We start from the raw sequence: 27,604 nt of genomic DNA, 5'->3' as shown, positions 1-27,604 counted from the left end.
TTGCTGCACTTTATTTACTTGTTACTCGTTACAATTTATCTTATCACAAAACTATCTATCACCTACAATTTTAGTGCTTGCAGAGAAAACCTTACTCAAAACCCCTTATCATTTCCTTCTGCTCCTCGTTGGGTTCGACACTCTTACTTATCGAAAGGACTACGATAGATCCCCTACACTTGTGGGTCATCACCCCGCCTCTTGACAGATTGACCCATTTGCACCTAAACAAAGGGACCTTAAAATCAGGTCCATAGTCAAGTTCCCATATGTCCACTATGTAACCATAATATGTGTCCTTTCCCCTCTTTGTTGTTGCATCAAAGCGGACACCACTGTTTTGGTTTGTGCTCTTTTGATCTTGGGCGATCATGTAAAATGTACTCCCATTTATCTTGTACCCTTTGTAAGTCAATACAGACAAAGATGGTGTCCAGGCCAACGAGTACAACTCATCTCCAACAGTGGTGTTACCCATGAGATGTGTTTGGAACCAACTTCCAAAAGTCCTGATGTGTTCACATGTAATCCAGTCGTCACACTGCTCCGGGTTTTTGGAGCGCAGAATATTCTTGTGTTCATTGATATACGGGGTCACGAAGGTAGAATTTTGTAGAACTATGTAGCGTGTTTGAGCCCAACAATACCCGTCCCTACATATTATTGAGTCCTCTCCTAGCATGCCTTTTCCAGTCAGTCTCCCCTCATACCGCGATTGAGGGAGACCAATTGACTTAAGGTCAGGAATGAAGTCAACACAAAACCCAATGAACTCCTCTGTTTGATGGCCCGTGGGGATGCTTCCTTCTGCCTAGCACGGTTAGGAACATATTTCTTTAATACTCCCATGAACCTCTCAAAGGGGAACATATTTTATAGAAATACAGGGCCGAGAATGGCAATATCGTCAGCTAGATGAACTAGGACGTGCGTCATGATATTGAAAAAGGATGGTGGGAACACCAGCTCGAAACTGACAAGACATTGCACCAAATCATTCTTTAACCCTGGTAGATTTCTGGATCGATTACCTTCTGAGAGATTGCATTGAGGAATGCACATAGCTTCACAATGGCTAATCAGAAATTTTTGGTAGAAGCCCCCTCAATGCAACCGGAAGCAGTTGCATCATAATCACGTGGCAGTCATGAGACTTTAGGTATTGGAACTTTTTCTTTGGGATATTTATTATTCCCTTTATATTCGACAAGAATCCAAATGGGGCCTTCATACTGTGCAGGCATTCAAAGAATATTTCTTTCTCTTATTTGGTAAGAGCGTAGCTGGCAGGACCTTGATACTGCTTTGAATGCATTCAGTCTTTTTCGTGCATATGTTGCTGGCCCTTCCGTGCCTCCGGTGTATCTTTTGTCTTCCCATACACGCCCAAGAAGCCTAGCAGGTTCACGCAAAGATTCTTTGTCATGTGCATCACGTCGATTGCAGAGCGTACCTCTGGGTCTTTCGAATAGGGTAGGTCCCAAAATATAGATTTCTTCTTCGACATGGGTGCGTGTCCCTCAGCACCATTCGGAACAGATAGTCCGCCAGGACCCTTTTCAAAGATTACTTGTAAATCCTTGACCATATCAAGTATGTGATCACCAGTACGGACGGCGGGCTTCTTCCAGTGATCTGCCTCATCTCTGAAATGCATGTCTTTCTCTCGACATTGATGGTTGGTCGGAAGAAATTGACAATGTCCCAGGTACACATTCTTACTGCAGTTGTCCAAATATGTACTTTCGGTGTCATCTATAAACAGTTCGTGCATGCGTGTATCCCTTGTTTGTCTGTCCTGAAAGGTTACTGAGAGCAGGCCATTCATTGATAGTTACAAACAACAACGCATGTAGGTCAAATTCCTCCTGTTTGTGCTCATCCCACACACGTACACCTTTTCCATTCCACAGATGTAAAAGTTCTTCAACAAATGGCCTTAGGTGCACGTCAATGTCGTTGCCGGGTTGCTTAGGGCCTTGGATGAGCACTGACATCATAATGAACTTCCGCTTCATGCACAACCAAGGAGGAAGGTTATAGATACACAGAGTCACGGGCCAGGTGCTATGTTTGCTGCTCTGTTCCGCAAAAGGATTAATGCCATCTGCACTTAAACCAAACCATATGTTCCTTGCGTCACCTGCAAAGTCCCTCCACCTTCTCTCGATTTTTCTCCAGCGCAACCCGTCAGCGGGTGCTCCCAACTTCCCGTCTTTCTTACGGTCTTGTGCCATCGCATCAACTTGGCATGCTCTTTGTTTCTGAACAGACGTTTCAACCGTGGTATTATAGGAACATACAACATGACCTTGGCAGGAACCCTCTTCCTGGGGCGCTCTCCCTCAACATCACCAAGGTCATCTCGTCTGATCTTATATCGCAATGCACCGCATACCGGGCATGCGTTAAAATCCTCGTACTGACCGCGACAGAGGATGCGGTCATTAGGGCATGCATGTATCTTCTGCATCTCCAATCCTAGAGGGCATAGAACCTTCTTTGCTTCGTACGTACTATCGGGCAATTCGTTATCCCTTGGAAGCTTCTTCTTCATTATTTTCAGTAGCTTCCCAAATCCGTTATCAGATACACCATGGTCTGCCTTCCATTGCAGCAATTCCAGTGTGGTACCGAGCTTTGTGATGTCATCTTCGAAATTTGGGTACAACCCTTTTCTGTGATCCTCTAACATGCGAACGAACTTCAACTTCTCCCTTTCACTTTGGCATTAACCCAAGGCGAAAGGGAGACACGCTAATAGAATTACTCATGAAATTGCTAAATTTTTCTATTATAATAAATTTGATGGTGTGCTAGTCGGTTCTATTTCATCATGAGAGATGAATATTGTGGCTGATGATTGTAATAACATTACTTTGATTATTAATATACTAGGTGGTTTTCAAAAAGTAATAATATATTATGTTTAAACACTACTTACACAATCTTCTCCAACTGTGCAAAAGAAAAGGTTCCCCGAGCTCGCCCCCACCCCCGAGTCACGTGATATCTTGCTGCCACCACAAAAAAAGGTTCCTAGACTTATCAAAGCTGTGTTAGGATGCTATAATTAGTTTGAAGTTAGAGTTGAAATAGTTGTTCAAGCGCCTGTTTCTACAATGTGAACCACCTTCTATTTAGCAATTGTTCTCTCTTTTTTCGAAGTTAGATGGTGGTAGGCCGATTTAATTGATCAGTATGTCATAAAGCACATTCTCATTCATCTTTCTATATCTGGATCAACTTGACTATGGAGTGCGACTTCCATTAGACCTGCCATGTGTATGAATTCGATGCCAAGAGTACCACGATAAAACACCTAGAAAGTAATAGAACATATGAAGTGATACAAGAAGAAGTATATCCCCAGTGCTAAGATTTATTTTTGCACATAGTTTTGTATGTGGAGATAGCAAATTGTACTATAAACTTTTAGTATAAAATCTGTAGTCTTATGACAAAAGGAAATAACACGATGGAAAAATATGACAACAGAAGGATCAACTACTCTCTGAAATTAAACTAAAATACGACAACCGGAACACGATGGAAAAATATGACAACAGAAGGATCAACTACTCTCTGAAATTAAACTAAAATACGACAACCGGAAAGACCTCGGCTCAAAGCATGTTCAACATAGAAATCACAAAACTAAATTAATAACAAAAGTAAAACATGACACAACAGTTAATACCAAAGCTCTTGATTTGAAGTAATAAAATTAAATGCACAACAATATGAGGGATTCATGTCTCTCAAACATTTACTAGATACAACAACCGACGCACGAGTAACTTCGAGAAGATACATTCAACAGTATATATGCAGTAATTAATCATAATATAATAATGAAAAACATCACACAAGAGAAGCAGCATCCTGCTTAAGTTGTTGTGCCAATCCGGGTAGCAAAGCCGAAGTTTGACTCCATTAACTGCTGATATGGCCTGCAGGGAATCAAACTATGTGCTTTAACAAATGAAAGACATAAAGTTCAAGTGATGACGAAAGATGTGAGAGAAGAGAACTGACCGTGTTTGATTTAAGTCTGAATTATTGGGGATAGTCAATGAATGAAACCTTGGGCTTATTGTCATGGCCCTTTGCAGCTTGTTGCAGTTCAGTGCTTATCGCTCTGTTGAGATTAGGATGGAGCGCGACTTCCTCCAGTTTTTTCATGTTTGTGATTTCGATGCCAGAAGTTCCAGGAATAGCATGCAGATCTTGACAGAGGATATGAACTGACACAAGATTAGGCAGCGGGACCGCGGCGATTGCTACTTTCAGCATTTGCTTGCACACGATGTATATCCGCTTAATGGCTTTGAGGTGGTCAGCTTCAGACAGTATGTCTATAGACCCAAGATTATCTTCAATAAGCTTCAGATATTTCAGTCCCCTCACATCGGCCAGCCCGTCTCGAATAACATCCCAGGTCAGACCAGTCAAACAAAGGCACAGCTCCTTGATAACACTTAGCTGTGCAACAAACTTAGGGAATTCGCTCAGTTTGCCGCACAGCTTGAGCGAGGCCAGTATGCCTTTGGAATCATGTGAGTTTATAGTATTCACGAAATGCCTGGGGCATTCGACGAAGTCGATCGATAAGGACCGACCACGAAGAGGATCAGCCGTCGCATCACGAATGAATTTCGTAATGGTCTTTGAAATCGCGTCCAGGTTTTCTTCACTTGCGTCGGATTTGCACCATATCTTCACCTTCCGCAGCATCCTCATACATCTCATCAGCTGTGGAAATCCTGCTCTCCCATCGGTGACAAATCCTGCGAGCGTCTCCAGCACACTCTTCTCTCTCAGGAACTTCTCTAGACCCGATTCAAACCATCCCAATACAGGAACAGAGAGGGTGTCTCTTCTAGAAAGCTGGAACTTCCCGAGGAGGTGCTTCAGTTTGGGCAGCAGCAGGACTTCTTTGAACACCATCACTTTTTCGCTTCCACTCAGATCGAGCGTCTCTAGCTGATCCAGATACCCAATGTCCCGTCCAATCCGATCAACTGTACCCGAATTGATGCTCAGATATTTCATCAGCACCTGACTCCAGATATCTCTGAGATGTTCTTCGCTCATGTCAGCACATTCTTTCAGATCCAACACCCGCAGCACTTTATACTTGGAAAAATCAAGAACAGCTTCATAGCTGGCGAGATTGGCCTCCTTACCAGGGAATACAGCCAGGGTCCGGAGACGAGATAAATCCTGAGGCAAATTTAGTTCGCCATTTGCAGCAGGATGCACCGATAACCTGCGGGCGGCTTGGGCCTGCAACCATTCCGCCTGCGATGGTTCGGCCAGCAATTGTTGGGCCGCTCCATCACAGAACAGTATGGAATACTCGGACATAGATTGTTGGGAGATGTATGGTAGCATCAGGTCAGTAGGTTGGCATCTCCTCACCTTCCCATTGTTGCTTGTCTGGGTTGAACTGATGATACTTGATTTTATGAACATTTTCAGATTTGTGACAGCATCCTTTTCTCGCTGTACTAGTCCCTCAGCCAGCCATCTCCTTACTAGGGGCTTTGTCCTGACATGATGATTATGAGGGAACAAGCAGAAATATAGCAAGCAGTTGACGTTACCAGGGGGGTTCAATCTCTGTGTGGGGACGACATCATCTTGTATAGACTGACCCAGACAAATCTGTGTGGCGGCAAGAGCCATTATCTCAGCTCTCATATCTTCTGATCTAATCTTGAGTTCACGAATCTGTGTGGCAAAATCTTCTGTGTTCGTCTTATTGGCATGGAAGCAGTCTACGCTGTCTTCTATGTCATATGCCAATAGCCTCAGTTGTGCAATCAATCCTATCTGCACCCAACTGGAACGTCCACCCTTACGATCATGATCTTTCATGATAGCGGTGATCATCTGGAGTTTATTGCTGATGAGTATAGCATCAGATTTCAGCTTCTTCTCTTTTACCGAGCAGAGCTTTGTCAAGGCGACGCTAACTATGGCCCCAAATGCGGCCACACCAAACTCCATCGATCCCTGTTCCCGCAGATCCCTCCTCCCCCCTAGCTAGATCTGCATGGTAAAGTGGGGTAAGTGTTGCTTCAAATGAAAGGGAGGGGAGGGGGAGCATATTCCTGAACCTGTAGTCGTGTGGCCTCCGGCGGTATCTCAGAACTCCTCCAGGACGGTTGAGGGAGCTTCAGATTTAACTCCTCTCGGCTGCAACAAGGGAAATACGAGTGGACACGAACTGGGTAACATATATATATACTATGTACTCGTTAGGTGACCTTTTCAATGGAACCATCTAATAGTCGAATAGTCCATTGTCACTTGTTTTTTCATTTATTTTTTCGACAAAGTTTCTTTTTCATGAGACTATGTATCTCAGTCGATGCAATTTTTTTTTTGTCATATTTAACTAGAGGTAGTATAATTTAAGCTAAGATAGTTTTGGAAAATATTGGATTGTTTTTCTAGTGACCGATGACGAGAGAACTAAAGATCTCTTCTTCTTTTTTTGCTGTTACTAGTACAAAAACGCTGGTCCACAATATCTAATTGCAAACAGAAGGCAAAGTTGTGTAGGTAGATAGTCTTGTCCTAAACTAAAAAAAAATACTTTCTCCTAGATGTTCCAGAGAAAACAAACCACCATCAACATGTTTAAAAACCGTTTGAGATGACATCACCGATGGCTTAGAAGTGATTATTGCAAACTGAGCTTAGATGGTTAGGTTTCTTGTGGTGGAACCAGCTCACCAGGGTTTAATTCATAGATTTAGCATTGGTGCTCGCATTTTGCTGAATTTATTATAGGTTTTCTGACTATGTTCTTTCAATTGGAGGAGACGTTCCCGTCGATCGTTGTTTCCCGTGGTAATTTCATCAATCTCAAGACGTTGTGCCGGCTCCTCAGGGCGGCGAGGTTAGGTTTCTCGTCGTGCGTACACAACGGCGATATTTGGTGTCAGGTTCTTCAGATCGATTCACTGCGGCTCCGGGGCGCTGGTCCTTAGGGGCATGTGCATGATGACTTCCCGGCTATCATCGACAAGGTCAGGCCGGCTCCGGTATGGGAGTGACGACTGCGGCGCGTTGGTGGCTCGTTCTGGCGGCAGCAATGGTCGTTCGGTGGTCCATGGACCTCGATGTAATTTTTATTATGTTTGAGGTGTTTTATACTTCCGATGAATCTTTATAATAGATTTGATTCTTTTCGCAAAAAAGAAGATGTTGTGCCGGCTCAGTATCTCAGAGGCATTCATTGGGATAAGGTGTATTGTGTTAGTAAAAAAAAATAGAAGTGAATATTCGTGGTGTGTTTTTTTAACAAGTTCGGCTTACTATGGCCCATGAGCCGAACTCTTAGGCTCTCGGTCGCCCTCCCCCGCCCGACACTCTCTCGCCATTTTTTCCATCTTTGCCAACATATAGCACTGCCGGCCAGATCTTCGACCATTTCTTTTCCAAGCCACTTCTAGTATATATGCCCCTCGTTCCATATTCTGTTGAGCTTTCTACTTCCCGTATGAAGAAAGGCAGAGGGCCTTGTTGAGACCGTGTTCTTCAGAGTTGAGATTTTCCTTCTTGGTAATGTTTCCCCTTTGATGTCTACTGGGCAGCCATGGCTTTTGCCCGTCAGAATTGATATTCTTAAAAGCTTTCTTTCTCTAGCATGGGTACAATTAGAAAACTTAATAATCTTGTTCTTATCAGGTGGAGATGGATATTCTGGTATAGTAATTCTCGGCGAAGATGGAAAACATTCAACATGCCTCCGCATCCTCTGGGCCGGCGATCGATGATCCTGATGCTGCTTCTGTTAAGGCAGCGATGCGAGTTCCTGTTACTGTTATGCTTGGTCCCATGGGCACCCTCCTCCGGAAACTCCATTGGCTCATGGCTCCCAGACAGAGTCTGGCGCCAGATCTGCTCAGGGCGGAAGAAGTCTCTCTTCTCAGTGATGGCCTCAAGAAATTATGCATCTCCCTGAAGAATATGTCTGAAGATGAGGATCCTAGCTTCATGGTTCAGTGGTGGATGAAGATAGTTCGTGAACTTTGCTATGACACGGAAGATCACCTCGACGAGGTCTGCCGCGCCGGGACCCATCATGATTTTTCAGACTTACTTGCTCGTGTGGATGATGCGAGTGAAAGCCGCCAATGTTTCGAGTGGTCTCCTCCCAAGACAGTTAAACCAGCTGAACGGGGGAGAACTGGTGTCAGCCGCCGCACCTCCCTCGAGCTGCCGGTTCCCCTACCTGTCCATGTGGAGCCGCCAAACAAGCTAGTCGAGCTGTTGGATTTACACGACGAGGGGAAGGCACTAAAGGTGATAACTATAACTGGATGTGCAGGTAGGTATACACTTGTCTTCAACTCCAATTTCATGTTCATCCTGTTATCACGATAATCGAACCCGGTCATATGGTCGTATCAAAAAAGAAACTCAAATTTCATGCCTTTTCCGACCCCATTAGTAGAATATATATCTCAAGTTTTTCTGTGCTTTTAATTTGCAGGTGTTGGGAAGACGACAGCTGCCAGAGCCTTGTATCACAGGTATGGAGGGAAGTTTCAGTGCCGGGCTTTCGTAACGGTGTCACGGAATCCAGATATGAGGGGGTTTCTCACCAGCATACTCTCACAACTTAAGGCACCACCGCCCCATCGTTTTCCTGATGTGCCGGACCTTATTGGTGCTATCGGCAAACATCTGCAAGGCAAAAGGTAATCTCACCATTTTACTAAACGAATTTGCTAATTGTCATCTACTCCCTCTTTCCCAAAATTCTTGTATTAGATACATCCGTATCTAGACAAATCTAAGACAAGAATTTTAGGACAGAGGGAGTAGATAAGAATTAGATATGTCACATCTAAGTCCTCCATCACATGAACAAGGTGCTACAATATTCGTGCAAAATTTGTGATCGTCGTTAGCTTTCTTCGTGTGTCTTGTTTTTCTCACGTTGTTTTTTGTTTTTGAGAACTTGTTTTTCTCACGTTGTGTGTGTTTGTTTTTCTCGTCGGGCTGTTTTTGCGTTGCTCTTGGGCTTATGGGGCCTGTGTTGTTTATGTGGGCTCCAATTTTTTTCAGTTTTGTGCAGAGATTCAAGTTTATTCTCGTGGTGTTTCATTTTTCACACGGGCCATTTTTGTGTGTTCCAATCGTGTGTTGAGCTGTATTAGCCATTTGGATTTTTATTTTCTTTTTAATTTTACTCGTGTGTTATTTTTTTTAAAATACACTCATGTGTTATTTTCGCACGGGCCATTTTTTTCTTTTGGATTTCTTCTCGCTGAGGTGGTCAACTTTCTTTTTCCCACTTCATTGACGGTGAAGAGTGGCCGGAACAGATTTCCCTAAATACATGGGTAGAGGGGTGGCTGTAACTAATCACTTGTGATTTTTCCCTTCCCTTTTTTCTTTTTTGCTTTTTTCTCTTTTGGATTTGCTAAGAATCATCTAGAAGGGTTTTAGGGATGTCTCATCTAATTTTCAATCTGTTAGATCTGTCACTGTAAATTTCGTGCAATTTTTTGATCAGGGTTGTATTCTCCCGTGAGTCTGTGTCGCCTGTCCACTTTGCGGCCCATCATCCATGCGTTTTTTTTTTGTTGGGTCATTATTCGTGGCTTGTTTTGTTTTTTTTGGAGCTGTATTGTAGTTGAAGAAACGAGTTGGCTGTAGACACGAGTTGGACGCTGGCTCATCAGTTCAATTCTTGACTCTCTATATATCACATTTCCGTTTGTCTCTGGAGGGCTCACCCGACCTCCCTTCACAGATTGGTAGCGTGCTTTTAAACCTTTGCTTCTTTTGAACCACCGAATCTGTACACAACTTCCCCCCGGTAGGCCCCCCAACATGGGGGGACGGTCACTCTTGGGATGTAGAGCAGAAGCGAGACAAGAAAGGATCTGCTTCTAAGAGCATCTCCAGCCGTTGGGGCCCCCAGGACGCCGAAAAACTGCGCCATGGGGGCGAGCCGGCGCTAGTTCGGCCCCTGGGGGCGGCCTGGCTCCCAGCCACGCCCCCAGGTGTCCCCCCCCCCTAGCCTTGGCAAATTCAAACATAGTTCATTCCCGCGCCCAAAAATAAACGCCACAATCCGGCGATCAAGCAGTGATCGGCGATCGATAAAAAGTTCGGCGTACAAAAATCAGAACGGAAGCGCGCATCAGGCGGCGAGGTCGGCCTCCGGCATCGGCGGAGTCGGCGTGCGCGGGCTTGACGGGGTCTCTGTGCTTGGCGGCATGACTTCTCTGCTGCGGGCAGTCTCGGCGGCATCATCGGTCGGGCTTGGCGGCGGCGGCGGCGTGTGCGTGGGCGTGGGCGGCGTCGTCGTGGGCGTGGGCGTGGGCGGCGACGTCGAGGGAAGCTGGTCCAGGATGAGGCCGACATGCGCCCTGTACCACGCCTTGACCGCCTCGTCGGTGCTCTGGAGCATGTCCGCCCCGCCCAGCAGGAAAGCCAGGTCGGTGTTCCTTTTCTTCGCGGCGACGTTGGTCCGAAGTAGGGCGAGCTTGACGGCGCTTGTCGACATCAACGCCGACCACCGCGCCTCGGTCTTCTCTTCACGAAGGACGGCCCGGGCCTGTGCGTCGGCGAGGCAATGCTGGATTGCACGCGAGCGGTGGCATTTGTTGCACGCCCCCTGGATGCGCCCCCAATGGTTCGCCATCGCCTTGGACCCGTGCTGCATGTAGACACCTTTGAAGTAGGGGTCGACGAGCTTGCGCTCATCGAACTCGGCCTTGATGCGCGCCCAATACGTCTCGATGCTCTGGTTCGCGCCGGTGGTCGGGTCGAGGCAGACGACTTTCCATGCCTCGGCGAGGCATTCCTCCTCCTTGGACGCTCACTTGAGACGCGGCTCGGCTGACCTGGCCGTCCGCTTCTTCTTCTTGCGCCTCCTCGCCGGCTCCTCCTCGTCCTCTTCCTCCTGCTGCTCGTCGCCGTAGACGTAGCCAAGCTCGCCGTCCACGCCGTCGCTGAGATCCACCGCCTCATCCGCGGTGAACCCCGGAGACGCGGCGGCCGCGGCCGATCCTTCCGCGATGATGTCGTCCATGTCGGCCTCGGCCTCGTCGGCGTCGCCGAGGTGCGAGAAGGGCAGTGCGTAACGGCGGAGAGGAGGCGTCGGGGAGGACGCGTACGCGGGCGGCGAGTAGTTTTATGGAGGGTACTGCACGCCGGTGAAGGCGGGCGAGGGCGTGCGCTGGGCCGGGTGTCCATGGGGGAACGTGACATTTGGGTTGAACCCACCGTGCACGTCCCCGTCGGCGTAGCCCGGCGATCCCCATGGCTGCGGCGTCGGAGACCCGACACCTTGCTGGCCCCATGGCGCGTACTGCGCGTGGTTGCCGGGGGGATTCATCATCCCCGTGCGTGCCGCCTTAGCCTCGGCCTGGTCCTCGGAAGCGGCAGCGGCACACGCAGCCGCGCGTGCCGCGTTTTCACGGGCCTTCTTGGCAAGGGCCCTGTTCCGCTGGTCGGCGGCGACGGCCTCCCGTCGCTGTATTTCTACCCTCCAATCGGCGTTTGTCATGCCTGGCGGCTTGGACGGCGGCGCCCTCGGCTTCCTCTGCTTCGGCTGGGCGACGGAGGCGGTCGCATTTGCCGCGGCGCGGGGGGCGACGTACTTCTTCGGTGCCATGGCGGCTGGCTGGGAGGCGAGCGGGAGAGAGAATGGCGGGAGGGAAGGAGAAAATGGGAGGGAACTGGGGGAAAAGCGGGGAGAAACGGCGGGAAGAGGCGCTCGGCTCGCCGACAGGGCGGACCCACGCGCGCCTTTTCGCTTGTGTCGGCGCCCAGGACGCCGGGTTCTGCCTGGGTCCGCCGGCACCACATTCGGCCCGAGCCGGCAAAAAACGAGCTTCTGGGGGGGGGGCGACTGGGCCGTTTTTTCGGCGTCGGCGCGGCAAAAACGCCTGGGAAGGGCCTGTTAGGGGCGCGGCTGGAGATGCTCTAAGTACTACAATGACAGGGAACGACCCATTTTGTTTCCAAGCCTATGCCTGCCAGGCAAGAAGTTTGCCTCTTTTATTTTGTTTTCCTAGTTGCAAGTCAACCAACCGACATATAATTGGGTCCGACCCATTTTTGGTCTCTGTCATGCTGAATTCTTACCACTTTTTCAGTTGGTTTGCTATTTCTGAAGCATTAAGTGATTTTTTGGACGTTAAGAAGGGCAAAATGCTCTTTCGTTTAAACTGACATGCAAATGAGATCAGAAGAGGATGGAACTTGGCTTGATGTCATCATAGAAACCCTATAGGTTGTGGTAAAAATTTAAGAGCGTTACGGGAAAAACTAGATGCAATTCTTGTATGAACTGAACACTCTCCGGCGAACTATGGTTTCAAACGGAAACAACCGCCAACCACAGAGAACTCATTTTTTTACATCATTTCTCGTTCAAACTTTTTCTATGTTGACTACACATCATTGAAGGTGCCATGCTCAAATTTCGCCACTTTTTATGTTGGTTTGCTAATTTAAAAGCACTAACTGATTTTCTGGCCACTAAAAAGGGTAAACCCCTCTTTCGTTCAACATAATGCGTAAATGAGATTGGAAATGGACGAAACTTGGCATTGTGCCATAATATGACCCCTATAGGGTCTGGTAAAATTTTGAGAGCATTATGGCAAAAACTTGATGATTTCGTGTAGAAAACTTAACACTCCCAGTGAATGGAAACACTCGCCTTCCACATAGAACTCAATTTTTACATCGTTTTCCCTTTAAACTATTTCTATGTTGAATATACATATACATCATTGAAAGCGCCGTGCTCAAGCTTGCGACTACTCTGAGTTAATAAATTTGATATGTTCAAGCACTTTCCTTACTTATAGCACCTATGGCATGCGAATATTGTTGTCCGCCACTGCTAACTTCAGATAATTTTAAAATGTTTAGGCGCAACTTATCGAAATATGGCAGTGGTAGGCATGATTCTTTTGCCTGCCACCGATACATTTGGTACCAGTGGCAGGGCCCATTCCGCACCCGCCATAGCTGTTTCCATTCCAAGGCTAATTCTGAGAAAATTTATGAGTGGCGGGTGACAATTACAACCCTCCATAGCTGATTTTAGCTGTGCTTGGCGCTTTTCTGCGCCCGCACTGTAACTTTACCAAAATAGTTAGGTCACAGGCCGCACCCGCCACTAATATGAGCCCACGTACAAGCCTTTGCATGCGTCCCGTCATTAGATTGGATCGAGTAGGCTGGTGCTCATCGTTGTGACTCGATGCTCGCTGATATCATCTCCTGCTTATTGCCCTTCCGTTGGGGTCTCCTCCTTCCCGCCGTCCATCGGATTGCGGTGGCTGTCTAGATCTGGCAGCCATAGACTAGGGCGGCAATGATTGCTGGGGGCTTCGGCGTCGTGGAGGTCGTCTTAGAATAAATTCAAGGTCATATCGTCGATCATTCGGGTTTTGGGGGAACCGGCACAACCCTCTAGGGGTGACCTATCACATATATATAATGAGGTGGTATACAACGTTACAGTATACACATGTAAATACAGAAGCTATACAGTCTAACACCCTCCCTCAATCTTAGCCACTTCCTAAAGAACCTAGAAGGGTAAGATTGCGCCTGCAAGCCTCAAACTGTGGTAAAGGCAATGGCTTGGTGAAGATGTCTGCAAGTTGATCCTTGGAAGAAATAAACTTGATCTGTAGTTGCTTCTGAGAGACACGTTCACGCACAAAGTGATAGTCAACTTCAATGTGTTTTGTTCGGGCATGGAATACCGGATTTGCAGAAAGGTATGTAGCACCGATGTTATCACACCAAAGGACAGGAGGCTGTGATTGGGATATACCCAACTCCCGGAGCAAAGACTGTACCCAGATAATCTCCGAAGTGGCATTAGCCACAGCTTTATACTCAGCCTCAGTACTGCTACGCGAGACAGTGGCCTGTTTCCGAGCACTCCAGGCAATCAGGTTAGAGCCAAAGAACACAGCATAACCCCCCTGGATCGCCTGTCATCTGGATTGCCAGCCCAATCTGCATCAGAATATGCTGAAAGACAGCCAGAGGAGGACGGTCGAATATGCAATCCATGAGCCACCGTGAATCGAATGTAGCGCAAAATACGCTTAACAGCAGACCAATGAGTATCACGGGGTGACTGCAGATACTGGCAGACTCGGTTAACAGCAAAGGAAATGTCCGGTCGTGTGATCGTCAAGTACTGAAGACCACCAACAATACTCCTGTACTCGGTCGCATCAGAAGAAGATAGAAGCACACCATCAACAGCAGTGAGCTTGTCAGTGGTAGACATGGGTGTAGTCGTCGGTTTGCACTTAAGCATCCCTTCTCGCTGCAACAAATCCAGAGAGTAACTGCGTCATAACGAGACCATCAGCCCGAGAAGTAACCTCCACACCAAGAAAGTAGTGAAGCTTCCCAAGGTCCTTGACCGCAAAATCAGCACCAAGCGAGCAAACAAGCGCAGTAGCAGCCGACTGAGAGGAGCTGACCAAAATGATATCATCTACATAGACCAACAAGTACATAGTAACCTCAGGCCTCTGTAGAAGAAACAGTGAGGAGTCAGCAGTTGATGATGCAAAACCATGAGCACGAAGAGCCATTGCAAGACGAGCATGCCAAGCACGACGAGCCTGCTTCAGACCATAAAGTGCCTTGGACAGACGACAGAGATGATCATGGCGATCCGGATCAGAAAAACCCGGAGGCTGGCGCATATAGACCTCCTCCTCCAACACACGATGAAGGAAGGCATTTTGAACATCAAGCTGACGAAGAAACCAACCTCGAGTAACGGCAAGAGAGAGAAGAAGTCTGATGGTAGTAGGCTTGACCACTGGACTGAAGGTGTCTTCATAGTCAAGACCAAAACGCTGTCGAAAACCATGGGCAACCAGACGAGCTTTGTAGCACTCAATGGACCCATCAGAATGCCTCTTCACTTTGAAAACCCATTTAGAATCAATGACATTAACCCGTGATGGTGGAGGAACAAGAGTCCATGTCTGATTGCGAATGAGAGCTTGATACTCCTGCTCCATGGCCTCTCTCCAATGAGGAATGCGCATAGCAGCTTGATACGTGCGTGGCTTGGAGGATGGATCTGCAAGAGCAGCAGACATGCAGGCAGCTAACCAGGCAACTGTTCCATCGTGACGTTGCTTAGGCTAAAAAATGCCACTCCGGCTGCGCGTATGTGGACGTAGAGCAGCAGCAGGAGCCGTCGAAGTCGAGGGCGATGGAGGCGGTGCGGTCGGCGAAGAGCCAGACGTCGCCTCAGGAGAGCCAGTACCGGACGGCTCCGGGCTGCAGGAGGCCAAAACCGGCCCGGGCGAAGCCGACCCCGATGACAGTGGCCCAGAGGCCATGGGCGAACCAAGGACGGGTGAGGCCGGCTCCGGTGACGACGGCCCAGACGCCCTGGGCGAGACAAGGGCGGGCGAGGCCGACCCCGGTGACGACGGCCCAGATGCCCTGGGCGAGACGGGGGCAGGGGAGGCCGGCCCAGTCGCCGTTGGCGTGACCGGGGTCGCGGGGCGCGACTGTGGCGATGCCGGCCCAGAAGCCAGAGGCGACGAAGCGGGCGACCGGACCGGGGCAGCGATCGGTCGTGCATGGGCACAGGGACCGAGGCCATGCAGGGGCGCCATGTGATCGTCATGCACAGCTGAAGGTGCCGACGATAAAAGCGATGGCGAAGAAGGGGGCGCTAGCGCCTCTAAAATCTCCAAACGAGCCCCACGACCAGTGCCTGCACCATGGTTAGGCAACAACAGAGGAGAATATGCAACATCATCAAATTGGTCAGAAGCAACAGAGGATGAATGCATGGGTGGTGGTTCGGCAGTGGACACAGGAAGTTTGGCAAAGGGAAATACATGCTCATCAAACACAACATCCCGAGAGATGTAGACACGATTAGTGGGCACATGAAGACATTTGTATCCTTTATGAAGAGAGCTATAACCAAGAAAAACACACTTCTTGGAACGAAACTCGAGCTTGCGCTTGTTATATGGACGGAGATGGGGCCAGCAAGCACACCCAAACACCTTGAGAAAAGTGTAGTCCGGTTGTTCATTAAGGAGAACTTCAATGGGAGTCTTCATGTTCAAAACACGAGTGGGAGTACGATTGATGAGAAAACATGCAGTGGTGAAAGCATCACTCCAAAACCGAAACGGAACAGATGCATGAGCCAAAAGAGTAAGACCAGCTTCAACAATGTGACGATGCTTACGTTCTACTGAACCATTCTGCTGATGTGTATGTGGACATGCTAAACGGTGAGCGATCCCAAGCGACTGGAAAAAGGAGTTGAGGTTGCGATACTCGCCGCCCCAGTCCGACTGAACATGAACAATTTTGTGCTTGAGAAGGCGTTCAACATGTTTTTGGAACTGAACAAAAATGTCAAACACATCAGATTTACGTTTGATAAGATAAAGCCAGGTAAAGCGACTGTAAGCATCAACGAAACTGATATAATAATTATGACCACTGACAGAAGTCTGAGCAGGACCCCATACATCTGAAAACACAAGTTCTAAAGGATGTTTCACCTCACGACTGGACTCCGAAAAAGGAAGTTGATGACTCTTCCCCTGCTGACAAGCATCACACACTGCTACATCTTTATTGCTAGACACACTAGGAAGCTCATGACGACGCAAAACATGCCGGACAATAGGTGTGGTCGGGTGACCAAGACGAGCATGCCACTGTGACAGAGATACCCGAACTCCACCGAAAATGCGAGCGACGCCAGGATGCTCCAGACGATAGAGGCCCTGGCAGAGCCGCCCACTAAGAAGAATGTCCCTCGTGCCCCGATCCTTAATAAAAATATCAAAAGGGTGAAATTCACAAAGCACATTATTATCACGTGTGAGTTTAGGAACTGAAAGAAGATTACGTGTCACAGATGGAACTCGAAGAACATTGCGAAGCTGAAGACTCCTATTGGCATGTCTAGTGAGAAGCGATGCTTGACCAATATGTGAGATGTGCATACCTGCTCCATTGGCGGTGTGGATCTTGTCAGAGCCATGATAGGGTTCACGAGTGTGAAGCTTGCTCATCTCGCTTGTCAGGTGCTCTGTCGCCCCAGAGTCCATGTACCAGTGTGGATCGATGGAGTAGGACTGAGTGTGTCCCTGTTGCTTCTACGGCGCCGGACGATCAGCCATGGCGACCCAACGGGCAAAGTTACGTGTATCCTTGTCGTCATTGCCAAGACCAAGAAAACTCCGCTGAAAGCGCTTGTGACACTTGGAGGCCCAGTGCCCATCGCGGCCACAAAGCTGACACACACGCTGACCGCCAGCCCCCGGTAATGTCGCAGTAGGAGGGGGGGCCGAGGCGGGCGGTGGTGGCAGCCTCGAAGGAGCCCGGGATGATGAAGAAGAGCGGCCACCCTTGGTTGCGACGTTGGCCGAGAGGGAGCCGTTGCCCCTGGAGCGGCGCGTCTCGACCCGTTGCTCAGTGAGAAGGAGGCGGGAAAAGACCTCGTGTGCCAGCATGGGTGTCGAGTTGCCCCGCTCCTTCATGATCTCGACTAAGGCATCATACTCCTCATCAAGACCATTGACAATAAACGAGTTGAACTCGGAGTCGGTGAGGGGCTGTCCAATGGAGGCCAACGTGTCGGCGAGGCCCTTGACCTTGTTGTAGAACTCAGTGGCAGTGGATTCAAGCTTCTGACACTCCCCAAGTTGACGACGGAGCGCAGAGACACGAGCCTGCGACTGTGCTGCAAACGAGCGCTCAAGAATGGTCCACGCCTCATGGGATGTCTTGGCGAAGACAACAAGACCGGCAACGGCCGGAGAGAGCGACCCCTGGATGGAGGAGAGGTTCGCCTGGTCCTGCCCTGTCCAAACACGGTGAGCCGGATTATAGACCGGACCGTGCACGCTGTCCACCAGAACAGGAGGGCAAGGGAGAGAGCCGTCAACATAGCCAAGCAGGTAATGACTTCCAAGGAGCGGAAGGACCTGCGCGCGCCAGAAGATGTAGTTGTCCGACGACAGCTTGATGGTGATGAGATGGCCGAAGTGAAACGGCGGCGGCGGCGGCGATCCCATCGAGGAGACTGGCTGAGGTGAGACCACCGTGGAGACAGTCGGAGGGGCAACCGGCGTGGGTGCAGGGGGTGCGGCGACCGCGGTTGATGCCGCGAGACCCGCCATCACGGTGGACTCCGCCACCAGCGGCATATGCGAGACGGCAGCCGCGGTGGAAGAAGCGGACGGGGTGGCGGCGGTGTGCACCGCAAGCGCCTGGCCGGGCGACGAGGCGGCCGGAGGGGTCGCGAACAGGGAGCCCACGCTCCACGTCCCGATCGGCGACTGTAGGGAGGCGGCGTCCAACGGCCGCGAGAGGAGCGCTGCGAGGGAGGCCGGCAGAAAACCGGTGGCGGTGGAACCGGACGCAGCAGCGCACGACATGGTGGCGATGCAGCGGTAGGGCTGCGGCGGCGGCAGTGGCGGTGGTGGCGGTTTAGGGTTTTGGGCGGAAGCGTAAGTAACCTAGCGTGATACCATGTAAGACAATAGGTTTTGGGGGAACCGGCACAACCCTCTAGGGGTGGCCTATCACATATATATAATGAGGTGGTATACAACGTTACAGTATATACATGTAAATACAGAAGCTATACAGTCTAACACTAAGCAATCACACGAGCACTGAGATTTGTTAATGTTGTTCACCGATATGGATACATCCTCAAGACCTGACTATGGGCGCTCCTTCCCATGACACCGCTATAATACCGCACAAGGTCGGCCTGGACACCGGCACATGCCGCCGGCTTCGCCTGCATTTTTATGCTATTATGTTGGCATAAGTTACATCGTGTATCTACCCCCACTATATATGAGAAGCCTAGAATACAAGTGTCCCACTTGGACACGACTCCATATCCTATCTAAACACAATACAAATACAAGTCCACCTTGGCGAATATTCTCCATCACCTTGAATTTGTCCATGCATCAAACTTCCATGTACATTGGACTTGAACTTATTTCATGAGCACCACTGCTACTCCAAGACTCCATATGACTCCACCTGCAACTTGTAGTCGCTCCTTTTCTTGACCACAGTCAACGCTTGAGCGAAATTAAGTTTATTTTTACTCTAGTCTGTGCTCCCAACTTCCAGAACATCAGTCCAACGTCATCACACACCGATCACTGACCTGCGTCAAACTGAACAACTCACATATTGGGTGTCATGGATAAGAGTTAGCTAAACTCAACATCACCGCTCCTTTCCTAACCGTCATCTGAAACTTAAAGAAATTTCACCATTGCTTGTAGTCATCCCGAGTCAAATTCCCAGTTGTCTCACCACATGTATGACCACCAGAGTCCTGATCCGTCTCCATGTCCCGTGCGTACCGCACGCCTCGCCGCTATTACTGCGCTGAGCCTCTGCTATCCGGGTCGAGTCTCAAAGGCCGCGGACCCACACCACTCAACCCCCACTACAGAGTACCATCGGTCATCGCCAACCGATGACGAGTTTCACGCTTCCATCAGACCACTGGGCTCCAGTCGGAATTGCGTGCCTCTTGCTTTTTTCCCACTGAATAGGCTTCGATTCTCTGGATCCTTGCATCGTAGCCCCTCAATCCAGATCCATCTTCAACATGACTCCATGGTAGATGATCAGTGCACCCTCGCGCCCTGCCGACTTCAAGCTCTCATTGCGCACCGTCTTGAATCGACCCCGCGGCATAGTCTTGTCGAAGCCGCCAAGCCCTCAGGCCCGCGCCACGTGTTTCCACGCCCCAGAAGTCGGTCACTATCAGCATCACGCTCCTACGTCGTCATCGCCGATCCCACCAGTGTCTTCTGTACCAACCGACTCACGTCGATCCGTCAGACTGTCCAGTCCGACCCAGTCGAACTTGTTCGATTGTATGACATGCTCGAGGCTCCCAAATCGTCTTCCGCGAATTTACATCCATCATGTGATAATTCCATCACCGCTGACATGACTTCCTGCAACGCCTTCAAGCATCTCTGTTGCGCCAACAAATCTTTCACCCCTGTCTGCCATAACCCAAGGTTTTCAGTTCCATGAACTTATCCACCTCAAACCTGGTACCCGTTGACGCCATGATTCTTTGTATGGCTGACCCTTCAAAAAATTATCTGAGCTTTTCACGCGATGCCCCAAGCACACGGACAGAACCTCTGCGTGCTACTATAGCAAAACCAAGAGAATTAAAATCTTTGGCCTTCATGTGGTGGATCGGCTCCCTTGCACAAAACTTTCAATGCTAGCTTTGCCTTGCCATGACCTTCTGCTTTCCAACGGGTTATCCCTTGCGATTCTTTCTATTCGCCAGTTGATTTGCCTGCCTATCTCAGTCAGTGTCATTCTCCTTTTGGTCCAAAACAAATCCCGTCAGATGCCTCTGTACACGACCCTGGTCCAGATCGCCTTTGCATACGCACACGTACGCCTGAGCTCACCAGCTGTCGCTTGGCCCGTGACTTGGCCCGCGCACGCGCCTTGCGCTTTCGCAGCCAGCGTCCCTGATGGACTGATCTGATGTCTGCCAGTCCGAGCGTGGCACGCCGCCGCTGTTGATTGCATCTCTCCGAGTCCACACCTGAATCGATTAAACCGATCTCACCAAGAACTCGTCTGATCCACCGAATCGACCAAACAACCTGCTGCTGAAAGCCTGCAACTCGCCGCTGCAAGACATCCAACCACGCGACTGCTTCTTCATCCTCTAGATTAACAACCACGATCTTCGAACAACCTAACTCATGATACCACTTGTTAGAGTAAATCCGAGGTCATACCGTCGATCATCTGAGGACCAAGCAATCACACAGAGCACGACACCGAGACTTGTTAAGGAGGTTCACCGATATGGCTACATCCCTGGGGACTGACTATAGGCGCTCCTCCCCATGACACCGCTACAATACAGCACCCGGTCGCCCTTGACGCCGGTACATGCCGCCGGCTTCCCCTGCGTTCCTATGCTATTATGTTGGCATAAGTTACAACGTGTGTCTACCCCCACTATATATAAGAGGCCTAGGATACAAGTGTCCTACTTGGACACGACTCCATATCCTATCTAAACACAATACAACTACAAGTCCAACTTTACCTTGTACATAATATTCAACACTACTCTAACAGGTCGGAGGCTCCCCGGTTGTGTTGTGGTGGCCGTGTCTGCATGGTTGGTGGCTGGTACTGGTTGATTTGTCGGATCAGGCTTTTCCATCTTCGGCGACAGTGGCGGCAACGGCGACCACTACGGACTTCGGCGATTACACCGTTGTAAATTGCGGTGTTCACCGAATGATTTTTATGAGTTTCCTCTCTTCAGATTGGTGGTTGCCTTTGACTGTGTGATGCAACCTATGGACAACGGCTTGACGCAAAGTGATGATTGTGCAACAATGGCGCTTTGTTTTCTATGCCAACGCATGTAGCTATTGAGATTGTGGAAAGTGGTAGCGACAACACTTGATTAACTTTGACAAGCTCCAGCGTGAAAACCTAGGTCTGGCAATGGCAATGTTTATGTGTCGTCACCTAGCTGAAGGCATTGTTCGTATATGCTTGGTCTGGTTCTTCAGGGTGAAAACCTAGATTTTGACCTTTGTTGGTTGGATCCGGCGACACTTGGACGTCACTCCCTAAAGGCGTTGCTCTTGAAGGACCTCGTTGTCCTAGTGGTGTCATGAGATGGTTGATGCGGATATGTGCACAGATGTAGTTTGGTCGCTTTGTTTTTTCTCCGCTTAGGCATAACTTTGGTCTTATTTAATTTTGCTATTTGCCAGCGTGTTTTGTGTGTGAGCGCGTTAGTGTTGGTTATGTGCATCCTAAGTACGCAGAGGTCGAGTGTGTGCTCATTGTATTAGTTTCCTCTTGATGTTTCATTTTGAGTGAATAAAATACACCGACTACATTTTTTTTCCAAATTGTATGGACGTGTGTTAAAACATAGCACATTGTGTGTATTACTTATTTGCAATATCTGATAGTTGTCTCTCGAACAAGATATACATTGATTTGTTGACCTAACACAAAAATATTATGCAGATACATCATCGTAATTGACGATTTATGGACTTCGTCAGTATGGAATATTATTAGCCGTGCTTTTCCACGTGGTGATTATTGCAGCAGAATAATAACAACCACACAAATTGATGATGTAGCATTGGCATGCTGCAGTTATGACCCAGTCTATATATATAAGATGTTCCCTCTTAATGATCCTGAGTCTAGAAAGTTATTCTTCGGTATAGTGTTTGGCTCTGAAGATGGATGTCCAATAGATATCAAAGAAGTTTCATATGATATTGTCAAGAAGTGTAGTGGTTTGCCATTTGCAGTTGTAAATATAGCCAGACTTTTAGCAAGCGAATCACACATTGTAAGGGAGAGGTGGGAGCACATACAAGATTCTTTGCCGTCCACTTCCGAAGACATGATTGATGTTCTAAATCTTCTGTACAATATACTCCCACACCTTATGTACAACAGCCTTCCACCTCGTTTGAGGACATGCTTGCTATATCTCAGTATGTATTCTGAGGGCCACGTGATCAAGAAGGATGAGTTGGTGAAGCAGTGGGTAACTGAAGGTTTTCTCAGTGCTGTTGGAGGACGAAACACACAAGAAATTGCTGAGGGTTATTTTGATGAGCTTGTGTTTAGAGGAATGGTCCAGGCTGTGGACATCAACAATAACGGCGAGGTGTTGTCATGTACAGTTCACCAGATGGTTCTGGATTTTATCAGGCTCAAATCCATGGAGGAAAATTTCATCATCAATGTAGACTTTTTTCAATCAACTCTTGCACTTCCTGACAAAGTTCGCCGATTGTCCATCCAGTTTGGAGGGGTAAAAGGTGCATACATACCGGAAAGCATTGTAACATCCCATGTTCGATCGCTTATATTTTGGGGTTTCTTCAAGTGTATACCTCCCATTATGGATTATTATGGATTTCTTCGGGTTCTGATTCTTCATATTTGGGCTGATGAAGAGAAGGAGAGTTTTGACCTCACTGGGATTGGGAAGCTATTACTTCTGAATTATCTCAAGATTGAAAGTAATACCACCATCAAACTTCCAGATAAGATTCAACGTCTGCAACACTTGGAGACACTGCAAGTTAATGCAAGATTAACTGTTGTTCCGTCAGATATCGTTAGTCTGCCGCGTATGTTGTGCCTCAGCCTTCCTAGTGATGCTGACATGCCCAGTGGTATAGGACGCATGACATCTCTTCACACTCTGGGGTATTTTGATCTCAGCAATAACCCAGCTGACAGTGTGAAGGACCTTGACCATCTTACCAATCTTGGGGATCTTCATCTTACTTGTGCCAAGTTAGATAACTATAATCTACAGAACAACATCAAACTGCTCGGCTCGGTTCTTTGGGAACTTATCAGCCTGAAGTGTTTAACTCTGGCACCTGCAGACTCCTCTGATATAAATACTCTGGCTGACGCTGGTGCTTCAAGCATGGGAATTTGTTTTGATGGCTTGAGACTCAAGTTGTGCCAAGAAGCCTCCCGCCCTTGGGCTCTCCAAAGACTAGAGTTGTCGCGGCACTGTTGCACCTTCTCCAGACTGCCCGAGTGGATTGGAATTCTTTTGAACCTCCGCATCCTAAGGATTGCAATTAGGGAGCTATCAGAGGAAGATATCCATGTCCTGAAAGGACTACGTTTCCTCACTGCTCTCACCTTGTATGCCCAGACAGCTCCTGCAGACCGGATCGTCATCAAGGAGGGATTCGAAGTGCTCACGTACTTCAAGTTCATGTGTGGTGCACCATGCCTGTCCTTTGTGCCAGGAGCAATGCCCAAAGTCCAAAAGATCAAGCTAGGGCTCAATTTAAGCAAAAGGAGCTCAGAATTAGATAGCATTATTGAAGCTGCTTGCTTCCATCACTTGACAGGCCTTACAGAGATCTCTGTCAAATTTGGGACTCGGGGTGCTGATGAATTCCGAATAAAATATGAAGAGTCTGCATTGGAGGCTGCCTTTAGGAATGCCCCAAACAGTACTACAATCAGAGTAAAATGTGTTGATGTGATTTTTTGTGCCGAGGAGGATAAGTGTACCGCTACTGACGAACAAGAGGAAAAGCGACAGGCGATTGAACAAGACAAGGAAAATATCAGGGAACATGAGAGCAGGTACGGATTTTCTTCTTCTAACACCAAACAGCATTTTCGACTAATTTTCTAATATCCCTCAGCATGCCCATTTCTTCAACATTTTTCCTTCCATCTTACCAGATATCCAAGAACAGATCGCGTTTTCACGGCACTGATGCACCACGCACAATCAGTTGACCTCGTGACGGGAGCAAGCAATACTCTACCCCTCGGCGGCGAGAGACCGCCCACTCCCACCGTCGTGGAGCACAGAGAGGTATGTGTCTCTCTCCTTATCGTCCTTTCAATTGGTGGTTCTATATGTCTTCCGTGAGGTCGTCTTGCTAACCTAAAATTGTGCTAGCTTGATCGCCTCGAGATGGTCGGCCTAGTGAGCCTGGTGGGCATGATCCTACCGATGGTGCAACTGATCGCAAGTGCCGCGGAGACGGCACGACAGAACAAGAAGAAGTGCTGGGAGCTCGCCCAACGCACGTGCACTCTGGCCAACGTACTGCCCTACTACAAATACCCGGCGGCGAACGACCAGGAGGCGGTGACAGTGATGAGGAGGCTCAAGGAGACCCTCGACGAAGCGTTGACGCTCATCCAGTCCTGCCAGACTGTAACTGTATTCTCCCGTAGGCGGAAGGCCGCCGAATTAGATGGGGTTAATAGAAAGATCGACGACTGCATCACGGACCTCAATTTCATCAGACAAGTTCGGACAAATCACGTAGCAGCACCTAGCGCAGTCCCACTCCCAGCTCAAACTTGCTGCTACTATCAGGCACAAGGAGGAGGAGGTGCCTCCAACAGCGCCTGTGTTGGCTACCCCCGGCCGCCTCAGCGCGCACCCGTCAATGTTCACTGGACTCCAGCTCCAGCTCCCTACCAAGGTTCTCCAGCTCCCTACCAAGGTTCTCCAGCTCCCTCGGCCTCGGGTCATAATCTATAGCAGAGACTATGAATGATAAATCATCTATTCGCAGCAGGTATATATGCATGGTTATGTGCAAGTGCAACGAAACGATTGATGCAAAAGGATCCATGGGGATATCCCCTTTCTGAAAGAAAAAAAGATCGTCTCTTTCATTTTGCTCTCAATTTAGTTGAACTATATGTATGCCTGAGATTTTTCTTGTTTATGTCTCACAAGGTATTTCAATAGACATCAGTATTTTTCCTGCAAAAGGGAAATGACTGCAACTCATCAAGCAATGCATTGGATTAATCAATTGCATGGATTCTACTTGTGTACACGTGTGTGTGCGCGCGCGTTTGGTGCATGAGATGAGGGCGCCCAGGAGTGCACACGCAGCACATGTAAAGAGAGAATTCCTCATTTAACACCGTGTCTAAATTTTATGCCCTATTTAACATCGACAAATAATTTATTCCCAGTCTAACAACGAGTCCAAATTTTATGTCTTTTATGACATTTCTGTTCATTTTAAGGCTAAATGACACCTGAAAAGACCCTTTTGTCATCATGTGGTATGTTTGTGTGTGTGCATGGTTGCGTGTGTGTGCGCGCGCGCATGTGTTGTTGCAAGTGCGTTTGCTACTGCGTGCAATGGTGGAGCTAGCGAATTACCATCGCCCTTGCGTTTCCGATCATTGACACTTGCTCGCCAAAGTTGAGGCCATGTGCACGCCATCTCTCTTGTTATGCGCCGGTGCTCTCCGGCACTCCAAACTCTACCGGCGGCCAGTCCGCCTCTGAGGCTGGAGTAGCTAGGGCGTGCGAGCAAGCAAGCGAGTCGATCAATTAAGGTTGTGTTCGGCAACCCTCCACTCCTCTGTCACGGAGCGGACCAGCCGGAGCATTGTTTTAGCTGCTTCACAAATTATAACTGGATGTTGCTCCCCTCCAGAACGGAGTGGCGGTGCAGAGAGAGTCCGAAGAGGCTCTAAGTTCCTATCAAGTTTCACGAGCTGGACGAGCGCTATGGCTACGAGCCATGTTAGAAAAGAGTAAGTAAATAGCTGGCACAATAGTAGGCAAGCAAATGTCCAAAACAGGCTCAAAAAGGTTACTTCGTTCGTTTCCAGGGTATTCTTACGATTTTCAAGCATATTTAACCAATTTTCTTGATCTGAAGGCTTCAGCAGCTCGCCTATGTTCTGGTAAGTGGCGCCGTCGAGCCTAGGCACGTGCCCAGGGTGTCGTGACGATAAAATCGCCCCTGACTGCGTGTGTACGCGTGTGTATGCTGCTGCGTGCATGTGTGCTGCGTGCGTCCGTCCTACTGCGTGAATTCTGCTGCGTGCGTGTGTAGTGTACTGCTGCCTGTGAGTGTGCTGCTGTGTGTGCGCGTACGTGTGTATGTGCTACTGCGTGTGTGCTACTGCCTCAAACTGATGTTGCGTCTGTGTGCTACTGCCCCGCACACACACACCACATGGGGCAAAATGGTCTTTTCAGGTGTCAATTAGGCTTAAAATAGACAAAAATGTCATAAAAAGCACAAAATTTAGACACCTTGTCAGATAGAGAAGAAAAAAAAATCAGTGTCAATTAAGAAAACAAGATTTAAGATAGTGTTAAATAAGAAATTGTTTGGCACATATACCCAAGGGTTGTTCTTCCTCGCAAAGGTGTTCCTAACGATACTCGCACCTCCGGTGACCATCATACAAATGCTTTGAGATGTGTGCGTGTTTTTTCGTCTCATATGTATTCATGGTGTATCTTTTTTATCTCTCAATACTTCCTAGGGTCCTCTTTACTTCGCACTTCGCGTATTAGATTTCTGTCAAGTCAAACTTTGCAACATTTGACCAAATTTATATTAAAAATATTAGCATCTAAAATACCAAATATATATATATATATACATAAATGTTTCGTACAAGCAGTGGTAGTTACCATCACTTGCGTTTTGTATGTTGTATGTAGTATCTGTCGGAACCGAGAGTATGTACGTGTAGTATGTAGTATATAACAATGATTAGGTAGTATATATACTAATTTTTAGGTAGTATGTATAATTTTTTTGAGTATGCTCATTTTTACGTACAAATATATACGTATTTTATGAATATAACAAAAAACTATGGGCTCATATGCAATTTTTTCATGTAACTTGCTTTGAAATATCTTAGATATAGTATATGAACATATTTAAAATAATAAAATAGTATATATAGTACCACATGGTAGTATATGAGACATGTGGGGTAACTATCACCGGGTGGTAGGATGGATTTTCCCTATATATATATATATATATATATATATATATATATATATATATATATATATATATATATATATATAGGGATTGACTATTCGTCATCCTGGGTGAGGAATAGTTATTCTTCACCCCCTCTATTTTACCATCAAAACACCGTAATTTTACGTTCCGTAAGTTTTTTCTTATTTCCGACGTAAAAAGAAACCGTAAGAAAATAT

At 48.0% G+C, this 27,604-nt stretch overlaps 2 protein-coding genes across 2 annotated transcripts; one reads left to right on the top strand and one right to left on the bottom strand.

Moving 5' to 3' along the window:
- Window positions 1-3,693: 3,693 nt before the first annotated feature.
- On the bottom strand, window positions 3,694-6,205 carry LOC119366574 (disease resistance protein RGA4-like). The gene is made up of 3 exons (XM_037632330.1): window positions 6,126-6,205; window positions 4,039-6,057; window positions 3,694-3,953 (listed from the first exon to the last, which is right to left on the bottom strand). Exon 2 carries the CDS (start codon window positions 6,013-6,015, stop codon window positions 4,060-4,062), a length of 1,956 nt encoding a protein of 651 aa, XP_037488227.1. The 5' UTR covers window positions 6,016-6,057; window positions 6,126-6,205; the 3' UTR covers window positions 3,694-3,953; window positions 4,039-4,059.
- Window positions 6,206-7,393: 1,188 nt separating this feature from the next.
- On the top strand, window positions 7,394-25,442 carry LOC119366573 (disease resistance protein RGA5-like). The gene is made up of 6 exons (XM_037632329.1): window positions 7,394-7,578; window positions 7,705-8,347; window positions 8,513-8,720; window positions 22,108-24,225; window positions 24,328-24,463; window positions 24,551-25,442. Exons 2-6 carry the CDS (start codon window positions 7,744-7,746, stop codon window positions 25,142-25,144), a joined length of 3,660 nt encoding a protein of 1,219 aa, XP_037488226.1. The 5' UTR covers window positions 7,394-7,578; window positions 7,705-7,743; the 3' UTR covers window positions 25,145-25,442.
- Window positions 25,443-27,604: the final 2,162 nt, after the last annotated feature.

The sequence above is a fragment of the Triticum dicoccoides genome, chromosome 2B (genome assembly GCF_002162155.2).
Source record: "Triticum dicoccoides isolate Atlit2015 ecotype Zavitan chromosome 2B, WEW_v2.0, whole genome shotgun sequence".
NCBI classification, from domain to species: Eukaryota; Viridiplantae; Streptophyta; class Magnoliopsida; order Poales; family Poaceae; genus Triticum; species Triticum dicoccoides.
Note: the sequence above shows the minus strand (reverse complement) of the source record. Positions and strands in the feature narration are given on the sequence as shown.

What these genes read in the sequence shown, in the direction of transcription:
- LOC119366574 (XM_037632330.1), bottom strand. Translation starts at nt 6,015, where the DNA reads ATGGAGTTTGGTGTGGCCGCATTTGGGGCCATAGTTAGCGTCGCCTTG.
- LOC119366573 (XM_037632329.1), top strand. Translation starts at nt 7,744, where the DNA reads ATGGAAAACATTCAACATGCCTCCGCATCCTCTGGGCCGGCGATCGAT. An exon ending in AACTATAACTGGATGTGCAG is followed by an intron (nt 8,348 to 8,512) that starts GTAGGTATACAC and finishes TTTAATTTGCAG; the next exon opens with GTGTTGGGAAGACGACAGCT. An exon ending in CCGTCGTGGAGCACAGAGAG is followed by an intron (nt 24,464 to 24,550) that starts GTATGTGTCTCT and finishes AAATTGTGCTAG; the next exon opens with CTTGATCGCCTCGAGATGGT.